General features: G+C 45.0%; 1 protein-coding gene across 1 annotated transcript in view; it reads left to right on the top strand.

Annotated features, from left to right (window-relative positions):
* Window positions 1-18,607, top strand: part of ST6GALNAC5 (ST6 N-acetylgalactosaminide alpha-2,6-sialyltransferase 5) — a 237,889-nt gene that overhangs the window by 198,047 nt on the left and 21,235 nt on the right. Inside the window, exon 4 of the mRNA XM_029062035.2 lies at window positions 5,210-5,317. Within this exon, the coding sequence (XP_028917868.1) occupies window positions 5,210-5,317 (108 nt within the window). The remainder of the gene's footprint in view (window positions 1-5,209; window positions 5,318-18,607) is intronic.

The following is an 18,607-nucleotide window of genomic DNA, read 5'->3' as shown; positions in this document are numbered from 1 at the left end:
CTGGATAGGTCCAAGTTCCAGAAAATCCCTGTCAGAAAAGGGAAAGCAAATTCAGTGATTACGGATGCCAAATTGGCCAGTAATTCTCCAGTTTTCTCAGGGACTTAAGCATTCATTCCTCTCCCTTGAAAACTAGGTGTTGAGTGCAGCACAATCAATCAATCAAATTTGAGTTCTTACTGAGTGCAGAGCGCTGTACTAAGTGCTTGGGAGAGTACCGTATCACAAATTTGGTAGACCTGTTCCCTGGCCACAAGGGGCTTACAGTCCAGAGGTGCTGAGTGCTGGTTAATAAACCCCGGAGTGGGAGAGTGTCGAGAGAAAGCCCCTGAAGCCACCAGCTGGGGAAAGACACCAACTGAACCTTTTTTGTGGTTGTTTTTTGTTTTAATAATTGTTAAGCACTTACTATGTTCCAGGCATCGTACTTAGGGTTACGGTATATACAAGCTAATCAGGTAGGATGTAGTTCCTGTCTCACTTATGGCTCACAGTCTTAATCCCTGTTTTGCAGATGAGGTAACTGAGGCACACAGAATTTGTGACCTGCCCAAAGTCATATAGCAGCAAGTGGCAGAACCAGGATTAAAACCCAGGTTCTTGGACTCCCAGGTTTATGTTCTTCCCACTAGGCTTCTACACAGAGAAGCAGCGTGGCTCAGTGGAAAGAGCCTGGGCTTGGGGGTCAGAGGTCATGGGTTCTAATCCCAGTTCCGCCACTTGCCAGCTGTGTGACTTTGGGCAAGTGCCTTCACTTCTCTGTGCCTCAGTTCCCTCCTCTGTAAAATGGGGATGAAAACTGTGAGCCCCACGTGGGACAATCTGATCACCTTGTATTCCCCCAGCGCTTGCTTAGAACAGTGCTTTGCACATAGTAAGTGCTTAACAAATACCACCATTGTTATTATTATTATTATTATCATTGTTATTATTATACTGCTTCTCTCACACCAGTGTTCTTTCCTGACTTAAAGCTCCTCCCACTAGTGGATTCTACTCTTTTTCCAACCAAGCCTTTTGCACACAGGATACAATGAAGAGGAAACAAGAAGAAAAACAACAAAAAGTGAACACAACATTTAACCCTCCCATTAGGACACTGCATCTGAATTCAGTTTTTTACTAGTTTGCAAAAACAAAATGGGGTTGTTGTTTTTTTCCTCTCCCACAAGTATAGCTCCATGCCACTTTTTATATTATAATAGACACTTAAGAATTCCTGGAAGCCTCTGCAACATGGCCATGGACAGAAGAAATACACATTATCGCTGACTGCTTCTCAACAGTTCCCCATAAATCGCAAACTAGAAAAATAAGCTGCTGACTTAGACCTGTGGGTAACAAGATCACATTGCCCATCAGAGAGAGTCGAAGGTCTCACTCAGACCCCTTAGGGATATATCTGGTAGCTAGGTAGATTTCTCAAAGGGTTGTGGGACAAAGCAGTGTTTGAAATCCTTCTGGGAGTAGAGCCCTGCATTAAGACCTAATAGAAGTAATATAATTATTTATATTATATAATGCATAATTATTAATTATCATGCTGAATACATAGATTATAATTATCATGTAATATGATTACTTATATCAATGTCTGTCACCGCTTCTAGACTGTTAGCTCATTGTGGGCAGGAAACGTGTCTCCCAACACTGTTATATTTTACAGTGCTTCTGCATATAGTAAGCGCTTAACAATACCACTGATAATGATGGAGAGCAGACACAGTCCATTCCCTCAAGGAGTTTACAATCTAGCAAGGGATAGAGACCTTAAAGTTAATTATTGGTAGGAGGAAGTCATAGAATATAAATAAGGTTGGGGAGATGAGATATTAAATTGGGATAGAGCTATCTCCTGGAGGAGATGTGATTTTAGAACAGTTTTGAAGATGTGAAGAGCAGTGGTCCTGCTGAATGTAAAGGGGGAGGAAGTTCTAGGAAGGGCATGGGGTGGTGGAGGAGCAAGAGGTCTGCAGCAGGGGAGATGAGAATTAGGTACAGTGAGTAGGTTGGAATGTGAGAGCTGGGGGCCGGTGGGAAAGGGACGTGGATAAGCCGTGGGGAGGTCGCTGATCGAGTGCTGCTGGATGTAGAGAGGAGATTGTCCTTGTTTTTTCTTAAATAAACAGGCAGATAACAGAATATTGAATGGAAACAGTACTCTCGAGCTGTTTCAAACACGTAATCCAGGTCGTGGGGGTCTGACTGATCATATTTCATTTACGGTTTCATTGAAATCTAGCAGCAAATCCCATATCGATGGTATGGAGAAAGGGGAAAACAGCCTAATTTTACAGCTTCAGTGAAAAAGACATTAATTTTCTGAGTCACTAGATGTATTGTGATTTACAGAAATCCGCACCACTATCAGAGGAGAAGAAACTGCTCAAAAATTATCAGGAGTCTGAAAAATGGCATAGGTTGCAAGTGGTATACTTTGACATTTTAAAGTAACGGTTCTTGAAAATAACTTTATAATTGAATAAGGGTACATTAGGAAAATATGATTCAGAACCAATATCATAGTAATTAGATAAAGGAAGCATAAATGAAATAACTGCAGGAAGAGTATTTCCACAGAGATTATAAATGAGATTCTGGTGGAGCAGAAAGGCCTTTAATTGTAATTTAGTGTGCACTACAGAAATATCATCTCAGTGTGTTAGTTCATCATCTAAAAGAATATCTGATCATTTCCCCTAATAAGCACATGACAGCTCTTCATATTCTTTCATTACAGCTGATAAAGACTAAAAACAGTAGATACTCCTTTGTTAGAAAAGAGTTCAAATCTTTCAGAAAGATAGCACAAAGCAGCTCAATTTGTAGCGTAGAAGATCCCAAAAAAGTAGTATCTGGAGGGACTGAAAAAAATTTTTAATAGACCTCTAGCAAAGTTGGACCTTTCAACTCTTTCCCATTTGCATTTTCCACCTTCTTTATTTTTTTAAATCAAGGAACCCGGCTTTATATATGTCGCCTCCTATTGCTGCTTCAGACAACTTATCGTAATCAACCTAATGGCAGCAGAACTCAAGTCAAACCAGCCCGGCGTTTTTATTTAAGGATCTAATATAGCAGGAAACACCTGCAGCTTCCCAAGATTCAGGATCTCCAAAAGCAGGGCCCTCGGGGCTCGGCTGGAAGCCCAACACATCCTTCTCCCCAAATCAATTCCTCTGGGACATATAAATGAGTTTTTGCTACACAGCTCCCAGACTCGCCAGCCGTAACACAGAATAACACTCCCACGCAGTAACACCGACAAGCAAAGAGAGACAAGCGAGCTGGTCCTCCCTTAGGGAATCCACCCTGGGTCTTCATTTCATTACCCCAAAAGAGATACAACTTTGAGGTCCCCGAGGCATCGCAGCCATGGGGAGCAGACTTTGACTGAACTATTGACTATTTTCCGGAGGGTTTGGCAACACGGAGTTAACTATTCTGTCGGTGAAGTCCATTTCAGAGCAGCGGACACATTTATAGAGACCGCTGTCCTCTTCGCTGGTGTGGATAAAAATGGCCACGTTAATGGCTTTGTTTGCTCCCTTAGAAAAAAAATCCCTGGCAGGCAGTTTGAGAGCATGGGAGATAAATCCTGTTTATTCCCTTAGTCAGAATACAGAATGCAAAAGATGCACCTGATCAGAAAGCTTAGTTGGAAGACCTTGCTTTGTTAAATAGAAGCAGGAGATGGGTACCCAGGGGTTCAACTCCTCCAGGCCCACTGTTTCATCCTTGGCTTTGGCCAAGACTCCAGATTTCTCTCAGCTCCTTGGTTTCTTTCGGTATAAAATGAGAATAGCACCAACAGCTTAAAATGAGCTTTGCTTTATCTGAGCAAAGGGAGTCATATTTCGGAAGCACAAAAGGTTTTCCATCAGTAACTTATTCTCATCACATCTGGCACTTTGGCCAGACAAAGACAGACGGTCTGACCTTGGGAATAAGGTGTTGGAGACTGGCTAATGAGGCATACCACAGCTTCTGCAAAAATACAGGGAGTAGACCAGGCAGAATTGAAATTAACAGCCACAGCTGTAGAGCGGGGGAGGCCAAGAGATTGAACTTAATTCGTCCTTAGTGGCCAAGCATGGTATTAGCTGGAGAAATTTTGCCCATTTCTAAAATTTCAAGAAAAATAGAGTCTTGGGTCCTGAATTACTGGGGATAAATTAGAAGTCATTAAAATAAGGGCTTCATTTGGGCATGACAGACACGTATTGAGAGCCAGAGAGGGACCTGGAAGGGTAGTGACCCAGAGGGAGAAGAGAGAGTTCTGGGGGCAGAGATACACACTGATTGAGAGAGATACAAAGAGAGTGAAAGATGGCCTCACCTCAGCTGCCCACCTGGCTCCCTGGGACCTTCCTTGGCTACCTTCCTCACATGGCAACAGTCCAGACCTCTATGAAAGGAAAGGACTTTATAAGGTAGTCATATGGGCTCCCAGGGCCTAGCTTCCCAGCTGGTCATAATAATAATAATAATAATGTTGGTATTTGTTAAGCGCTTACTATGTGCCTAGCACTGTTCTAAGTGCTGGGGTAGACACATGGGAATCAGGTTGTCCCACGTGGGCCTCACAGTCTTAATCCCCATTTTACAGATGAGGTAACTGAGGCACAGAGAAGTTAAGTGACTTGCCCAAAGTCACACAGCTGACAAGTGGCTGATCCGGGATTCAAACCCATGACCTCTGACTCCAAAGCCCGTGCTCTTTCCACTGAGCCACGAAACCAATCGGAGTACTTGAAGGTGGTGATGTACCTCTTTATATATGGAGCTAGCCTGCTAAATACATACATTTCAATCACAGCCCAATAAAATTGCACTAAGAACCTACCTACCCAAGTTAATTTTATTCCACAATTCCTTGTGCATCTGCACTCATGCTCTATAATAATAATAATAATAATAATAATGGAATTTGTTAAGCACTTACTATATGCCAGGCACTCTACTAAGTGCTGGGATGGTTACAAGCAAATTGGGTTGGACACAGTCCCTGTCTCACACAGGGCTCAGTCTCGATCTCCATTTTACAGATGATGAGGCACAGAGAAGTGAAGGGACTTGACCAAGGTCACTCAGCAGATAAGTGGCACAAGCACACACACATTGCTATGTGATCTATGCAAATGTTATTAAATACATTTATTTAATGAATAATTTGCCACCCTCTAAACCTAATTGTGTCTCCTTTCAGGAAGATATCCAACACTTGGCTCAGCACCGGTTGGTTCACAATGACGATAGCTCTAGAGCTCTGTGATAGGATAAATGTCTACGGCATGGTACCCCCCGATTTCTGCAGGTAGGATCGTTTCTGGAAATGCTATCTGCCAGCAATGTGCGTGTGTGTTTATAAATATCTGCTTCATAATGTAATCCGTGGAACATGTCTGCTGTCTTCTCCGAGCAATTAATTAGCATGTCCCTAGATCTGGTTCAGAAACAACAGCATTTAATTATGTGATATAAAATATTGAAAGTTTTTGTTTGTACTGCCAGAAAATTAATCTAACTTGTTGGGTTCATCTATGCACTGAATATTTATCATCTAAAAGTAATGCAATAATTGGCATGAAATTAATGTGAAACTAGCATTAAGAAATATTGGTTTGAGCCTCCTTTGAAAGGAGTGTGGTAATTTTTAATGAATTGAAGGGGGCAATTCTTCTGACAGTGAGGTCTGTTTTTCAAATCTAAGCTGTTCCTGTGAGAGTAGGTTGCCTCTGCCACTTTCTGCTATAAGTAGCTCTGTTGGTGCTGGCTTCATTTCAGGGTTTTCATTTACTATTCTAATAAAGACAGGCCCACCTGCATCTGATTTTGTCATTCAGTTGCTCCAGTGGACGGTTTCCAAATGGTCTTCAACGTGTATACTTTGGAGTCCGTTTGGAAACTTGGCCCAGACTTTTAAATCAGCCTTTTTTAGAAGCTTCCACTTACCCTCCAAGTTTTCGCCACACTGACTTGGGTCAGAAAGGCGATGGTTGGGATAAGATGGAAGGGAAGCACCATAGCGTAGTGGAAAGCGCATGGGCCTGCGAGTCAGAGAACCTGGGTTCTATTCCTGGCTCCTTCACTTGTCTGTTGTGTGACCTTAAGCAAGTCACTTAACTTCTTTTTGCCTTAGTTCCCTCATCACTAGTTAGACTGTGAGCTCCATGTGACAGGGAGGGCCAATCTGTTGTAACTTTTATCTACGCCAGTGCTTAGAACAGTACTTGGCATCTAGTAATAATAATAATAATTATGGTATTTGGTAAGGGCTTACTATGTCCCAGGCACTGTACTAAGCACTGGGGTGGATACAAACAAATCAAGTTGGACACAGTCCCTATCCTCAATTTACAGATGAGGTAACTGAGGCACAGAGAAGTTAAGTGATTTGCCCAAGGCCACACAGCAGACAAGTGATGGAATTTGGGATTAGAACCCATAACCTACTGATTCCCAGGCCTATGCTCTGTCCCTATGCCATAATGCTTAATAAATACCATGGTCTTTATTCAACACTTAGAACAGTGCCTGGTGCATAGTAAACACTTAACAAATACCATAATGATTATTAATTACTATAAATCAGGATCCATTGGGGTGCTGAGGATGGGATTAAAATTATCTCATGCTAAACTGTGACATGTTGGCCCAGTATGAACACATCCCCAGCCTGGACATTCCCAGCCCTGTATTGTGTCTCTGTGACGATACAGGGGTTTTCTGCCGTAAATCCCTGACGAAAGAGCCCTAGAGTAACCTTAAGAGTGCCGAGACCCAGGTCAGTCTTCACTGAGTCCTGAAACCCTGCAGATTTCTCGTTCTTCAACTGCAGGGTAGGGGTGCCGTACTCACTGAACACCAAGTCATTCATTCATTCAATAGTATTTAATGAGCACTTACTGTATACAGAGCACTGTACTAAGCGCTTGGGAGAGTGCAATATAAGAATGAATGGACATATTCCCTGCCCACAATGACCTGACATTCTAGAGGGGGAGACGGACATTAATATAAATAAATATATTACATATAGGCACATAGTGCTGTGGGGCTGGTGGGGGGATGAATAAAGGGAGCAAGTCAGGGAGACAGAAAGGAGTGAGAGAAGAGGAAAGGAGGGGTTTAGTCAAGGAAAGCCTCTTGGAGGAGATGTGCCTTAAATAAGGCTCTGCTAGGGGGAAGAGTAATTTCTGTTGGATTTGAGGAGGGAGGGCGTTCCAGGAGAGAGGCAGGATGTGGGCCAGCGGTTGGCAGCAAGATAAAGGAGATTGAGGTACAGTGAGAAAGTTTGCATTAGAGTAGTGAAGTGTGGGGGCTGGGTTGTAGTAGGAGAGTAGCAAGGTGAGATAGGAAGGGGCAAGGTGACTAAGTGTTTTAAAAGCAAAAGTGAGGAGATTTTATTAATACAGAGGTAGATGGGCAACCAATGGAGTTTCTTCAGGAGTGGGGAAACATGTCCTGACTGTTTCTGTAGAAAAATGACCTGGGCAGCAGATTGAAGTGTGGACTGGATTGGAGAGAGACAGGAGGCTTGGAGGTCAGCAAGGAGGCTGATACAGTATTCAAGACAGGTAAGATAAGTATGTATATTAATGGGGTAGCAGTTTGGTTGGAGAGGAAAGGGTGGATTTTAGTGATGTTGTGAAGGCGGAACCAACAGGATTTAGTGATGGACTGAATATGTGTGTTGAATGACAGAAGAGTCAAGGATAATGCTAAGGTTATGGCCTTGTGAGACAGGAAGAATGGTGGTGCCGTCTACAGTAATGGGAAAGTTAGGAGGACAGCGAGTTCAGTTTTGGACATGTAAAGATTGAGGTGATGGGAGGACATCCAAGTAGAGATGTCTTGAAGGCAGAGGAAATGTGAGACAGAGGAGAGAGAGAGTGATGAGGGCTGGAGATGTAGATTTGGATATCATCCACATAGTGGTAGTTGAAGCCATGGGAGCGAATGAGTTCTCCAAGGGAGTGGGTATAGATGGAGAATAGAAGAGGACCCAGAACTGAACCTTGAGGGAAGCCCCACAGATAGAGGGTGGGAGGCAGAGGAGAAGCCCACAAAAGAGACTGAGAATGAGAGGCCAGAGAGATAAGAAGAGAACCAGGAAAGGACAGTGTCAGTGAAGCTGAGGTTGGATAACATTTCCAGAAGGGGGTCATCAACAGTGTCAAAGGCAGCTGAGAGGTTGAGGAGGGTAAGGATAGAATAGGAGCTATTGGCTTTGGCAAGAAGATCATTGGTGACCTTTGAGAGGGCGGTTTCTGTGGAGCGAAAGGGACGAAAGTCAGATTGGAAGGGGTCAAGGAAAGAATTAGAGGAGAGGGGTTTGGGACAGTGGGCGTAGACAACTTGCTCAAGTGGTTTGGAGAAGAATGGTATGAGAGAGATGGGGCGGTAACTAGAGGGAACCATGGAGTCAAGAGAGGGTTTTTTTTAGGATAGGGGAGACATGGGCATGGTTCCAAGCAGCGGGGAAGAAGCCACTGGAGAGTGAACAGTTGGAGATGGTTGATAGGGAGGGGGTGAGCATTTTGATAAGGTGCAAAGAAATGGGATCGGATGTGCAGGTGGAGGGGTGGATTTTGAGAAAGGGCAGGCGATCTCCTCTAGAGATACTTCTGGGAAAGATGGGAGAGTTGAAGAAGGGGCAGGATGGGGGCGGGACTGGTAAGCGACAGGAGAGATTTTAGGGAGATCACATCTGATAGTGCCGATTTTCTTCATAAAGGAGGTGGTCAAGTCACTGGGGACAAGGGATAGGGGAAGAGGGGGACAGGGGGCTTGAGGAGGGAGTTAAATGTCTGGAACAACCGGTGAGGGTGAGGGGCATGGGTGTCAATAAGAGTGAAGAAATAATTTTGCCAGGCAGAGGAGCTGGCAGAATTAAAGCACACAAGGATAAACTTGAAGTGGATGAAGTCAACCTGATATCTAGATTTCTGCCAGCAATGTTCTGTGGCTCATTCACAGGAGTGAAGGAGGTAGACTGTGGAGGTGTTCCAGAGCTATGGGTTAGTGGTACAAGATCAATGAAGAGATAGGGAAGCAAGTGAGTTGAGTTCAGTACAGGGGGTGGTACTGAGGGCATCAATTTGGTCATCAAGGGAAGGTAGTTGGGGTTTGGAGGCTAAGTGGGACATGATGAAATGAGAAAATTGGATGGGGTCAAAAAAAACAGAGGTCTCTGTGGTGGAAAAGTAGATTAATGGGGAGGCGGTACGTGGGAGAGAAGAAGAGCGAGGAGGTTGTGGTCAGGTAGAGGGATTTCAGGGTTCATTAGGGTAGAGATTGTGCAGTGGCTAGAGATGACGAGATCGAATGTGTGTCCAACTGGGTGAGTGGGTGAGGTGGGGTGGAGTAGGAGGCTTGAGTGTGGGCCTGGGAGTCAGAAGGTCATGAGTTCTAATCCCAGCTCCACTACTTGTCTGCTATGTGATCTTGGGTAAGTCACTTCACTTCTCTGTGCCTCAGTTACCTCATCTGGAAAATTGGAGTTGAGGAGTGATAGAAGGTGGGCAGCTGAAGGGTCAGCAAGAACATCTATGTAAATATTGAAGTCCTCAAGAATTAATGTCCCCAAATCCCTGTCCCCTACTCACTGCCCACCAAGTCCCTGTGCCCTTCTAGCTGCCACCAGTCTATGGCTGATAGCGTTCCCCAAGGCAAAGAAATCATGAAATCTAGCCTATCAACTCCATCCCAGGGCTAGACAAAGCATTCCCACTCACGCCTCCCGAGGTTACATATTTCCCTGGCACCTGGAGCTTCTCCCTAGGCCTTACAATGGAAAGACACCAAAATCTGGGACCTCTACTATATTTGATATATTTTTAATAAGGGTTAAACTGCCTTTCCCTTGATCTAATACTTCCCTACAGGCATCCTAAGGCTTGTATTCTTTTCCCTCTCAGGCCCAGGAACCTTAATGATAACAGTAATAATAATAATATTAACAGTGGCATTTTTTAAGCGCTTACTATGTGACAGGCACTGAACTGAGCTCTGGGGTGGGTACAAGCAAATCGGGTTGGACACAGTCCCTGTCCCACGTGAGGCTCACAGTCTCAATGCCCATTTTCCAGATGAGGTTACTGAGGCTCAGAGAAGTGAAGTGACTTGCCCAAGATCACATAGCAGACAAGTGGCAGAGCTGGGATTAGAACCCAGGTCTTTCTGAATCCTTGTCCCATTCTCTAGCCACGAGGCCATGCTGCTTCTCGAGCCTTGCTTCTCTAGACTGCTGGACTTTGAACCTCCGGTGACCCTCTCTGATCCCTCCTTGTGCCTTATGATTAACCCAGGGTCCACAGGACAAGCTCTCATCGCGTCCTGTTTTTTCAGGCCCGCCAGCCAGTTTCCTCTCTCCTTAAGATGGCCAAGGTTCTCCTTCTTCCCAAACCACCCCTCTACTTCCTCTCCAATCCTTCTCTTTGATTGATTGTGTTTACACTTAATAATAATATTTTTAAGCACTCGCTATGTAACAGGCACTATACTAAGCTCTAGGGTGCATACAAGCAAATCGGGTTGGATGCAGTACCTGCCCCATGTAGGGCTCACAGTTTCAATCCCCATTTTCCAGATGAGGTAACTTGGGTCCAGAGAAGTGAAGTGACTTGCCCAAGATCACACAGCAGACAAGCGGTGGAGCTGGGATTAGAACTCATGACCTTCTGACTCCCAGGCCCACACTCAAGCCATGACGCCATACTGCTTCTCCATGCTGTTGTTACATTTCAGGGAAGGGCACCAAGGAGTGACGCTTGTGGCTTCCTCCTCCCTCTCAAGTGTGGTGGCCATTATGGAACTAGTCTCCAACTAAAGGACAAAGGACACTCACAGAAACAGGGTGATGGTAGTCCTCAGAATCATCGTCCCAGATGAAGATGTGTTTATCCCCATAGTTACCTAGTCACCTCCCACTTTCCTACCCCTTCACTCAGCTTTAGAAGAACTAGGGTCAACCCTGAAATTGGAGATTGTGCTTCTCATGCCTTCTGAAGCCTGAGTCAAATGTAAAATAAAATTAAACCCAACGTTTCACCACCCAGAGAAAATAGAAGTTTACACCTACTCCTTGGCTAAGTTGTTTAGAAACTCTTTTCTATTCCTGACAGAGCAGTCTCTCCATTCCGTGCTAACAGTTTTTGGAAACCTTTTGTGTGGGATCTCAGCAGACGTCTTTTAAAAAATGAAACCTATCAAACGCACGGGCTTCTCTCTAGCCGAGGGCTGGCTGGGCTTCGTGAACTGGAAAGCCACAAACCAAAATAATAACATGCCTGAGAGCCACAGATCAAGAGGAAAAAAAATCCATTAACTGGAAGGGCAAGCAGGCATTCTGAGGCCGGGGGTGTGTGAGCTTGGAGGAGAAGGTTGGTGGTGAGGAGAAAGAAATGCAGAGAAGTAACATGGCCTAATGGAGGAGAAGGTTGGTGGTGAGGAGGGACAAATGCAGAGAAGCAACATGGCCTAATGGATAAAACATGGGCCTGGGAGTCAGAAAGACCTGAGTTCTAATTCCATTCCTGCCGCTCATCTGCTGTGTGACCTTGGGCAAGACATTTCACTTCTCTTGGCCTCCGTTACCTCATCTGTAAAATGAGGATTAAAAGTGTGAACCCATGTGGGATAGGGACTGTGTCCAACCTGATTAACTTGCATCTACTCCAGCACTTAGAATAGTGCTTGGCACATCGTAAGCGCTTAAGAAGTAATGTAATTAATTACTATTGTTATTTGAGATGAGCAGCGGCCACAGCAGGGAAGCAAGAGACAGCTGGTGCCAGCCCCTGGCCTGGGTGTGGGTGGACTGAGGTGCTGCCACCGAAAGTCTGGAGCAGCAGCATGCTGCCAGATTGCAGAATACGGCATGTGAACCTGAGCCACAAAGTGAGGGAAAGGAGCCACTCACGGCTTGCCAGCCACAGTCTGGCCTCACGAGGCTCGCCAGCCACAGTTTGGCCTCCCCTGCACTAGCCCCATAACAAATGACTAGTACAGTGGACTTCCACAGATGAGTGAGGCATGACTTTCCCTTAAAGGAATCACATTAAGTGCTCATTGATCCCAAATTTAATTTTAAATGCTCCTTTCGCCAGACTCACGCTTCTGCCCCATTCACTTCATGGAAAGTGCCTTCTCAGAGGTCACCAATGACCTTGCCAAATTCAACAGACTCTACTCCATCCTAATCCTCCTTGACCTATTAGCTACCTTCAACACTTTGACCCCTCCCTTCTCCTGGAGACATGATCTAACCTTGGTCTCACTGACACTGTCCTCTCCCGGTTCTCCTCCTATCTCTCTGGCTATTCATTCTCAGCTTCTTTCATGGGCTTCTTTCTGAGTCATTCATTCAATAGTATTTATTGAGCGCTTACTATGTGCAGAGCACTGTACTAAGTGCTTGGAATGTACAATTCAGCAACAGTGCCTCACACTAACTGTAGGTGTCTTTTGAGACTCAGCTCTGGATCCCTTTCTATTCTCCATCTACCCCCACTCCCTTAGAGAACTTATTTGCTCCCATGGCTCCCTCGACACTGTAAACTCATTGTAGGCAGTGAATGTGTCTGCTTACAGTTATACTGTACTCTCCCAAGAGCTCATTACAATGCTCTGTACACAGTAAGTGCTCAATAAATACGATTGAATGAATGAATTCATCTACCATCTCTACTGAAAGCTCACCTCCTCCAGGAGGCCTTCCCAGTCTGAGCCCTCCCTTTACCTCTGCTCCTCCTCCCCTCCCCATTCCCCCTTCTCCCTCCCTCTGCTCTTCCCCTACCCACAGCACTTGTGGATATTTGTATATATTATTTTTCTATTTTGTTAATGATGTGTATAAATCTATGATTCTATTTATCTTGATGATATTGACACCAGACTACTTGTTTTGTTTTGTTTTGCTGTCTGTCTCCCCCTTCTAGACTGTGAGCCCGTTGTTGGGAAGGGATTGTCGCTGTTACCTAATTGTACATTCCAAGCGCTTAGTACAGTGCTCTGCACATAAGTGCTCAATAAACACGTTTAAATGAATGAATGACTCCCAAATTTACATCTCCAGCCCTGACTCTCTCTCCTTCTCTGCAGTCTTGCATTACCTGCTAACTTCAGGACACCTCTACTTGGATGTCCAGCCGATACCTCAAGCTTAACACGTCCAAAACAGAACTCCACATCTTCCCACCCAAACCCTGTCCTCCACCTGACTCTCCCATCACAATAGACAGCCCCACCATCCTCCCTGACTCACATACCTGTAATTTTGGTGTTAGCCTCAACTCAGCTCTTTCAATCAGCCACCAAATCTATCTGCCACCAAATCCTGACAATCCTACCTTTACAACACCACGGAAATCCACCCTTTCTTTTCCATCCAAACTGCTACCATGCTGATTCAAGTACTTATCCTATCCCACTTGGACTCCTTGCTCACCTCCCTGCCTCCTGTCTCTTCCCACTCCAGTCAATACTTCACTCTGCTGCCTGGATCATTTTTCTACAGAATTGTTCAGTCCATATTTCTCCACTCCTCAAGAACTGCCGTGGTGCCATCCACCCCTGCTTCAAACAGAAAATCTTCACAATTGTCTCTAAAACACTCAATCACCTTGCTCCCTCCTATCTCACCTTGCTGATTTCCTATTACAACCCAGCATGCTCACTTTGCTCTTCTAATGCCAACCTACTCACTGTACCTCGGTCTGGTCTCTCTTGCCACTGACCTCTAGCCCACGTCCTGCCTCTGTCTTGGACCATCCTCCCTCCTCATATCCAACAGACGATTATTCTCCCCACCTTCAAAGCCTTATTGAAGTCACAACTCCTCTAACAGGCCTTCCCTATCTTCTACATCACTCTTGTCCTCGGATTTGTACTCTTTATTCACCCCAACCTCAGCACCATATCATTCACGAATATATCCATAATTTATTTTAAAAATCTGCCCCAGCCCAGATGGTAAGCTGCTTGTGGGCAGGGAACATCGCTACTAACACTATTATATTGTACTCTCCCAAACACTTAGTACAGTGATCTGCACACTGTAAATGCTCAATCAATACAATCGATCGACCGATTGAATAACTTCTAGGGTCAGCTCAGGAGCTTTTCTTATGGATGGTAGATCTGTTAGAGGTTTCCCAAGGGCCATTTGCAATAATAGGTGATGATATACTTTGGCCAACGATTCTGCAATTTCCCCTATGAGTTCCTTTAGAATTCTCAGGTAGATGCCACCCTGACCTATTGATTCGGTTATATTTATTTAGTTTATCCATTTGGGCTGATACAGAATTTGCTTAGTTGCATCCAGCCATCCCTGACAGCAATCTGTGGACCTGTGCTCATCCAGCATTTCTGACGTCAATCTGTGGACTTGTGCTCATTCAGGAGCAAAGATATTGATTGATATTAATTGAACAGCTATTGAGTGTGAGACAGCATACTAGCCCTTGGGAAGAGCAACAAAGGTACAAAACACAATCATGGCCCAGAGGTGGTTAAAATCCAATAATGCTCTTCTTCTGCACAAGTTAGAATTTCACCATTCTCCCCATACTAATGTACAAAAATCATCCAACAAAGGCAAGGAGTGAAGATGCCCCAAACCCAGCCATAAAACCACTGTAACAACAGCTCCTTGTCTGCCTCTTTAATGTTAGATCACCTTCCGTCTACTCATTTTAATCAGCATATACTATCGATTAGCTATTGCTCTCTAGACTGTGAGCTCCCCGTGTGCAGGAATGTGCCTGTTTGTTGTTATACTATACTCTCCCAAGTGCTTAATAAATGCGACCGAATGCATCATATGCAAAATCAGCAAGGTAGAAAGAACCATTAGGTAGCCAAGTGGTTTGTCCAAATCAATCTGCTAAAGGAAGAGCTATCTCCCGAAACACTGCTATTCAGAAAAGCATTTAAGTGTATGCAGAAAGCCGTATTAATTGATCATTATACGTCAGCTATAATCAAGTGTCACTGCTGTTAATGTGTCAGGGAGAAAACGCCAGAATAATTTGCGATGTTAATGTCAATTTGACTGTTCAATGAGATTTTTCTATTCATTATGGAAAACAAATGAAGGGCAGGTTAACCTGTCATTTCTTTTTCTTGCTGTCAGAATGTACAGCTTCATGTACAGTTAAGATGGATATAATTTCTCTATTGGCACAAAGAAGGGAACTGAGATAATGCCAAGGGGCCAGATGTTCATTATTGTTCCATGTTTCTATTCATGAATTTCTCTCTTAAGAAATGCAGGGAAGCTGAAGTGCTCCTGGGCTTGCAATCATCTTTTAGGCAAGACTACCTCAAAAGTACTGAAGCCGAAGCAGGTTCCTTCTACTGCAGGATCCAAGGGTTAAGGAAGGATGATGATGATGGTGATGGTATTTAAGTGCTTCCTCTTTGTCAAACACTGTTCTAAGCGCTGGGGTAGATACAAACTAATCAGATTGGACATAGTCCCTGCCCCACATGGGGCTCACAGTCTCAATCCCCATTTTACAGATGAGGTAACTGAGGGCCAGAGATGTGAAGTGACTTGCCCAAAGTCACACAGCAGACATGTGGCAGAGGCATGATTAGACTTCTGCGTGGCTCAGTGGAAAGAGCACGGGCTTTGAAGTCAGAGGTCATGAGTTCGAATCCCAGCTCTGCCACTTGCCAGCTGTGTGATTGTGGACAAGTCACTTAACTTCTCTGTGCCTCAGTTCCCTCATCTGTAAAATGGGGATTAAGACTGTGAGCCCCACGTGGGACATCCTGATTCCCCTCTGTCTACCCCAGCGCTTAGAACAGTGCTTGGCACATAGTAAGTGCTTAACAAATACCAACATTATTATTATTATTATTACCTCTGACTCCCAGGCCTGTGCTCTATCCACTACACGTTGCTCCTTGCCAGACTGAGCCCCCTTTTCCTCAGCTCCCCCTCCTTCCTGTATCACCTCAACTCGCTCCCTTTGCTTTCCCCACCCCGCCCCATAGCCCTTACGTATATATGCATATATCTATAATTCTATTTATTTATATTGATGCCTGTTTACTTGTTTTGATGTCTCCCCCTCTTTAGACTGCAAGCCCGTTGTGGGCAGGGATTGTCTCTCTTTAATGCTGTATTATACTTTCCAAGTGCTTAGTACAGTGCTCTGCACAAAGTGAGCACTCATTAAATACAATTGAATGAATGAATGAATGCTTGTAGGGACTGGAGGAGAGGGGCGAGAAGAGGGGCAAAACAGCTGGTGAGGATTGTGGCCTGATTTGCTCTCTGGGCAGACAGAGAGGGTTGGGATTCACAAGGCTCCTTGAAGGCCGCGATTGTCCTTACTAAGACTACTCTCCCAAGCACTTAGCACAATGCTCAGCACAGAGTCCTGGTGATTGATCAATCAATGGTACTTACTGTGTGCAGGGCACTGTGATAGGTGCTTGGGTGAGTAGACGAGTACAAGATATGGTAGAAACGTTCTCTCTCCACAAGTATATATGGTCTAGAGGGGAAGACAGACATTGATATGAAAAAATAGTTTATAATTTATAGATATGTACGTAAATGCTGTGGGGCTGAGGGTGGGGTGAACGGCAAATGCCCAAAGGTCACAGATCTAAGTACGAGTGACTATTCATCGAGATAGCAGCTGTACTGGTTGGGGGAAGATGGGCAGAAATAGGATGCAAATCTGGATATCACACTGACCTTATCCACTTCAAGTTTATCCTTGTGTGCTTTAAAACAGCACTCTCTTCTACCCAGCAAAATTATTTCTCTATCCTTACTGACACCCATGACCATTGCCCTCACCAATTGTTTCAGACATTCAATTCCTTCCTCAATTCCCTGTCCTCCCTCCCCACTATCTCCCTCATCTCTTGTCTCTAATGACTTGTCCACCTACTTTGTTGAGAAAATTTAAACTATCAGGGGTGAGCTCTCTAAACTCTCTCCAGTCCCTCCCTCCCCCTGCCCCTTATTCAACTCTTCCAACTTTCCCAGCAGTAACTCAAGAGGAGATCTCCTTCCTCCTCTAAAAATCCACCCTCTCCACTCGCACATCTGACATCATCCCTTCACACCTTAACAAACCACTTGACCCCTTCCCTGTTCTTCCTTCCCTGACCTTCACCTTCGACTGTTCGCTTTCCAGTGACTTCTTCCCCACGGCTTTCAAACAGGCCCGTGTCTCCCCTATCCGAAAAAACCCTCCCTTGACCCCATGGCCCGCTCCAATTACCGCCCCATCTCCCTCCTTCCATTCCTCCCCAAACTTCTTGAATGAGTTGTCTATACTCACTGTCTCAAATTCCTTCCTCCAATGCTCTCCTTCACCCCCTCAATCCGGCTTCTGTCCCCTTCACTGCACAGAAACCACCTTTTCAAAGGTCACGATCTCCTTCTTGCCAAATCCAATGGCCTCTACTCCATCCTAATCCTCCTCTACCTCTAAATTGCCTTCGACATTGTCGACTGTCCCCTGCCCCTGGAAACATTACCCAACCTCAGCTTCACTGACACTGCCCTCTCTTGGTTCTTTTCTTATGTCTGTGGCTGCTCATTCTCAGTCTCTTTTGCAGGCTCATCCTTTGCCTCCCATCCTTTAACTATGGGAGTGCCTCAAGGTTCAGTTCTGGATCCTCTTCTATTCTCCACCTACACCCACTCGCTTGGAGAACTCAATCACTCCCATGGCTTTGAGTTTTCAAATACCACCTCTATGTAGATGATTCCTAAATTTACATCTCCAGCCCTGATGCTCTCCTTCTCTGCAGTCTCGTATCACCTGCTGCCTGCAACAAATCTCTACTTGGATGCCGTGCTGATACCTCAAATTTAACATGTCCAAAGCAGAACTGCTACTCGTCTGCCTCCTTTCTCTCCCCTCTCTATTCCATACTTCACTCTGCTGCCCGGATCGTTTTTCTGAAAAACCATTCAGGCCATAGCTCCCCACTCCACAGAAACCTCCAAGTGTTGCCCATCCACCCCCGCTTCAAACTGAAACTCCTTATTGTCGACTTCAAGGCAATCAAGACTAAGCTCGTTGTGGGCAGGGAATGTGTCTGTTTACTGTTATACTGTACTCTCTCAAACACTTAGTACAGCGTTCTGTACAGAGTAAGCACTCAATAAGTATGACTGACTCTCCCTCCTCGCTCCTTCTCCTCGCTCACCTCACTGATCTACTACAACCTAACCGGCACACTCCCCATCACTAACACCAACCCTTGTACCTCTGTACCTCGATCTTACCTCTCCCACTGCTGACCAGTTGCCCACATTCTCCCCGGGCCTGGGATTCCCTCCTTCTTTATGTCCAACAGTCCACCACTCTTCCTACTTTCAAAACCCTCTTAAAATCACATCTTCACTAAGAGACCTTCCCAGACTGAGCCCTTCATTTCCCCTTTCCACCTTCCCCTCTGTGTCGACATCACGCTTGGATCTGAAGTGCAGCAGCATGGTATAGTGGATAGAGCATGGGCCGAGGACTCAGAAGGTCATGGGTTCCAAGCCCGGCTCTGACACTTGTCTGCTGTGTAGTCTTGGGCAAGTCAGTTACGTCATCTGTAAAATGGGGATTAA

Source organism: Ornithorhynchus anatinus, chromosome 4 (assembly GCF_004115215.2).
Source record: "Ornithorhynchus anatinus isolate Pmale09 chromosome 4, mOrnAna1.pri.v4, whole genome shotgun sequence".
NCBI classification, from domain to species: domain Eukaryota; kingdom Metazoa; phylum Chordata; class Mammalia; order Monotremata; family Ornithorhynchidae; genus Ornithorhynchus; species Ornithorhynchus anatinus.
Note: the sequence above shows the minus strand (reverse complement) of the source record. Positions and strands in the feature narration are given on the sequence as shown.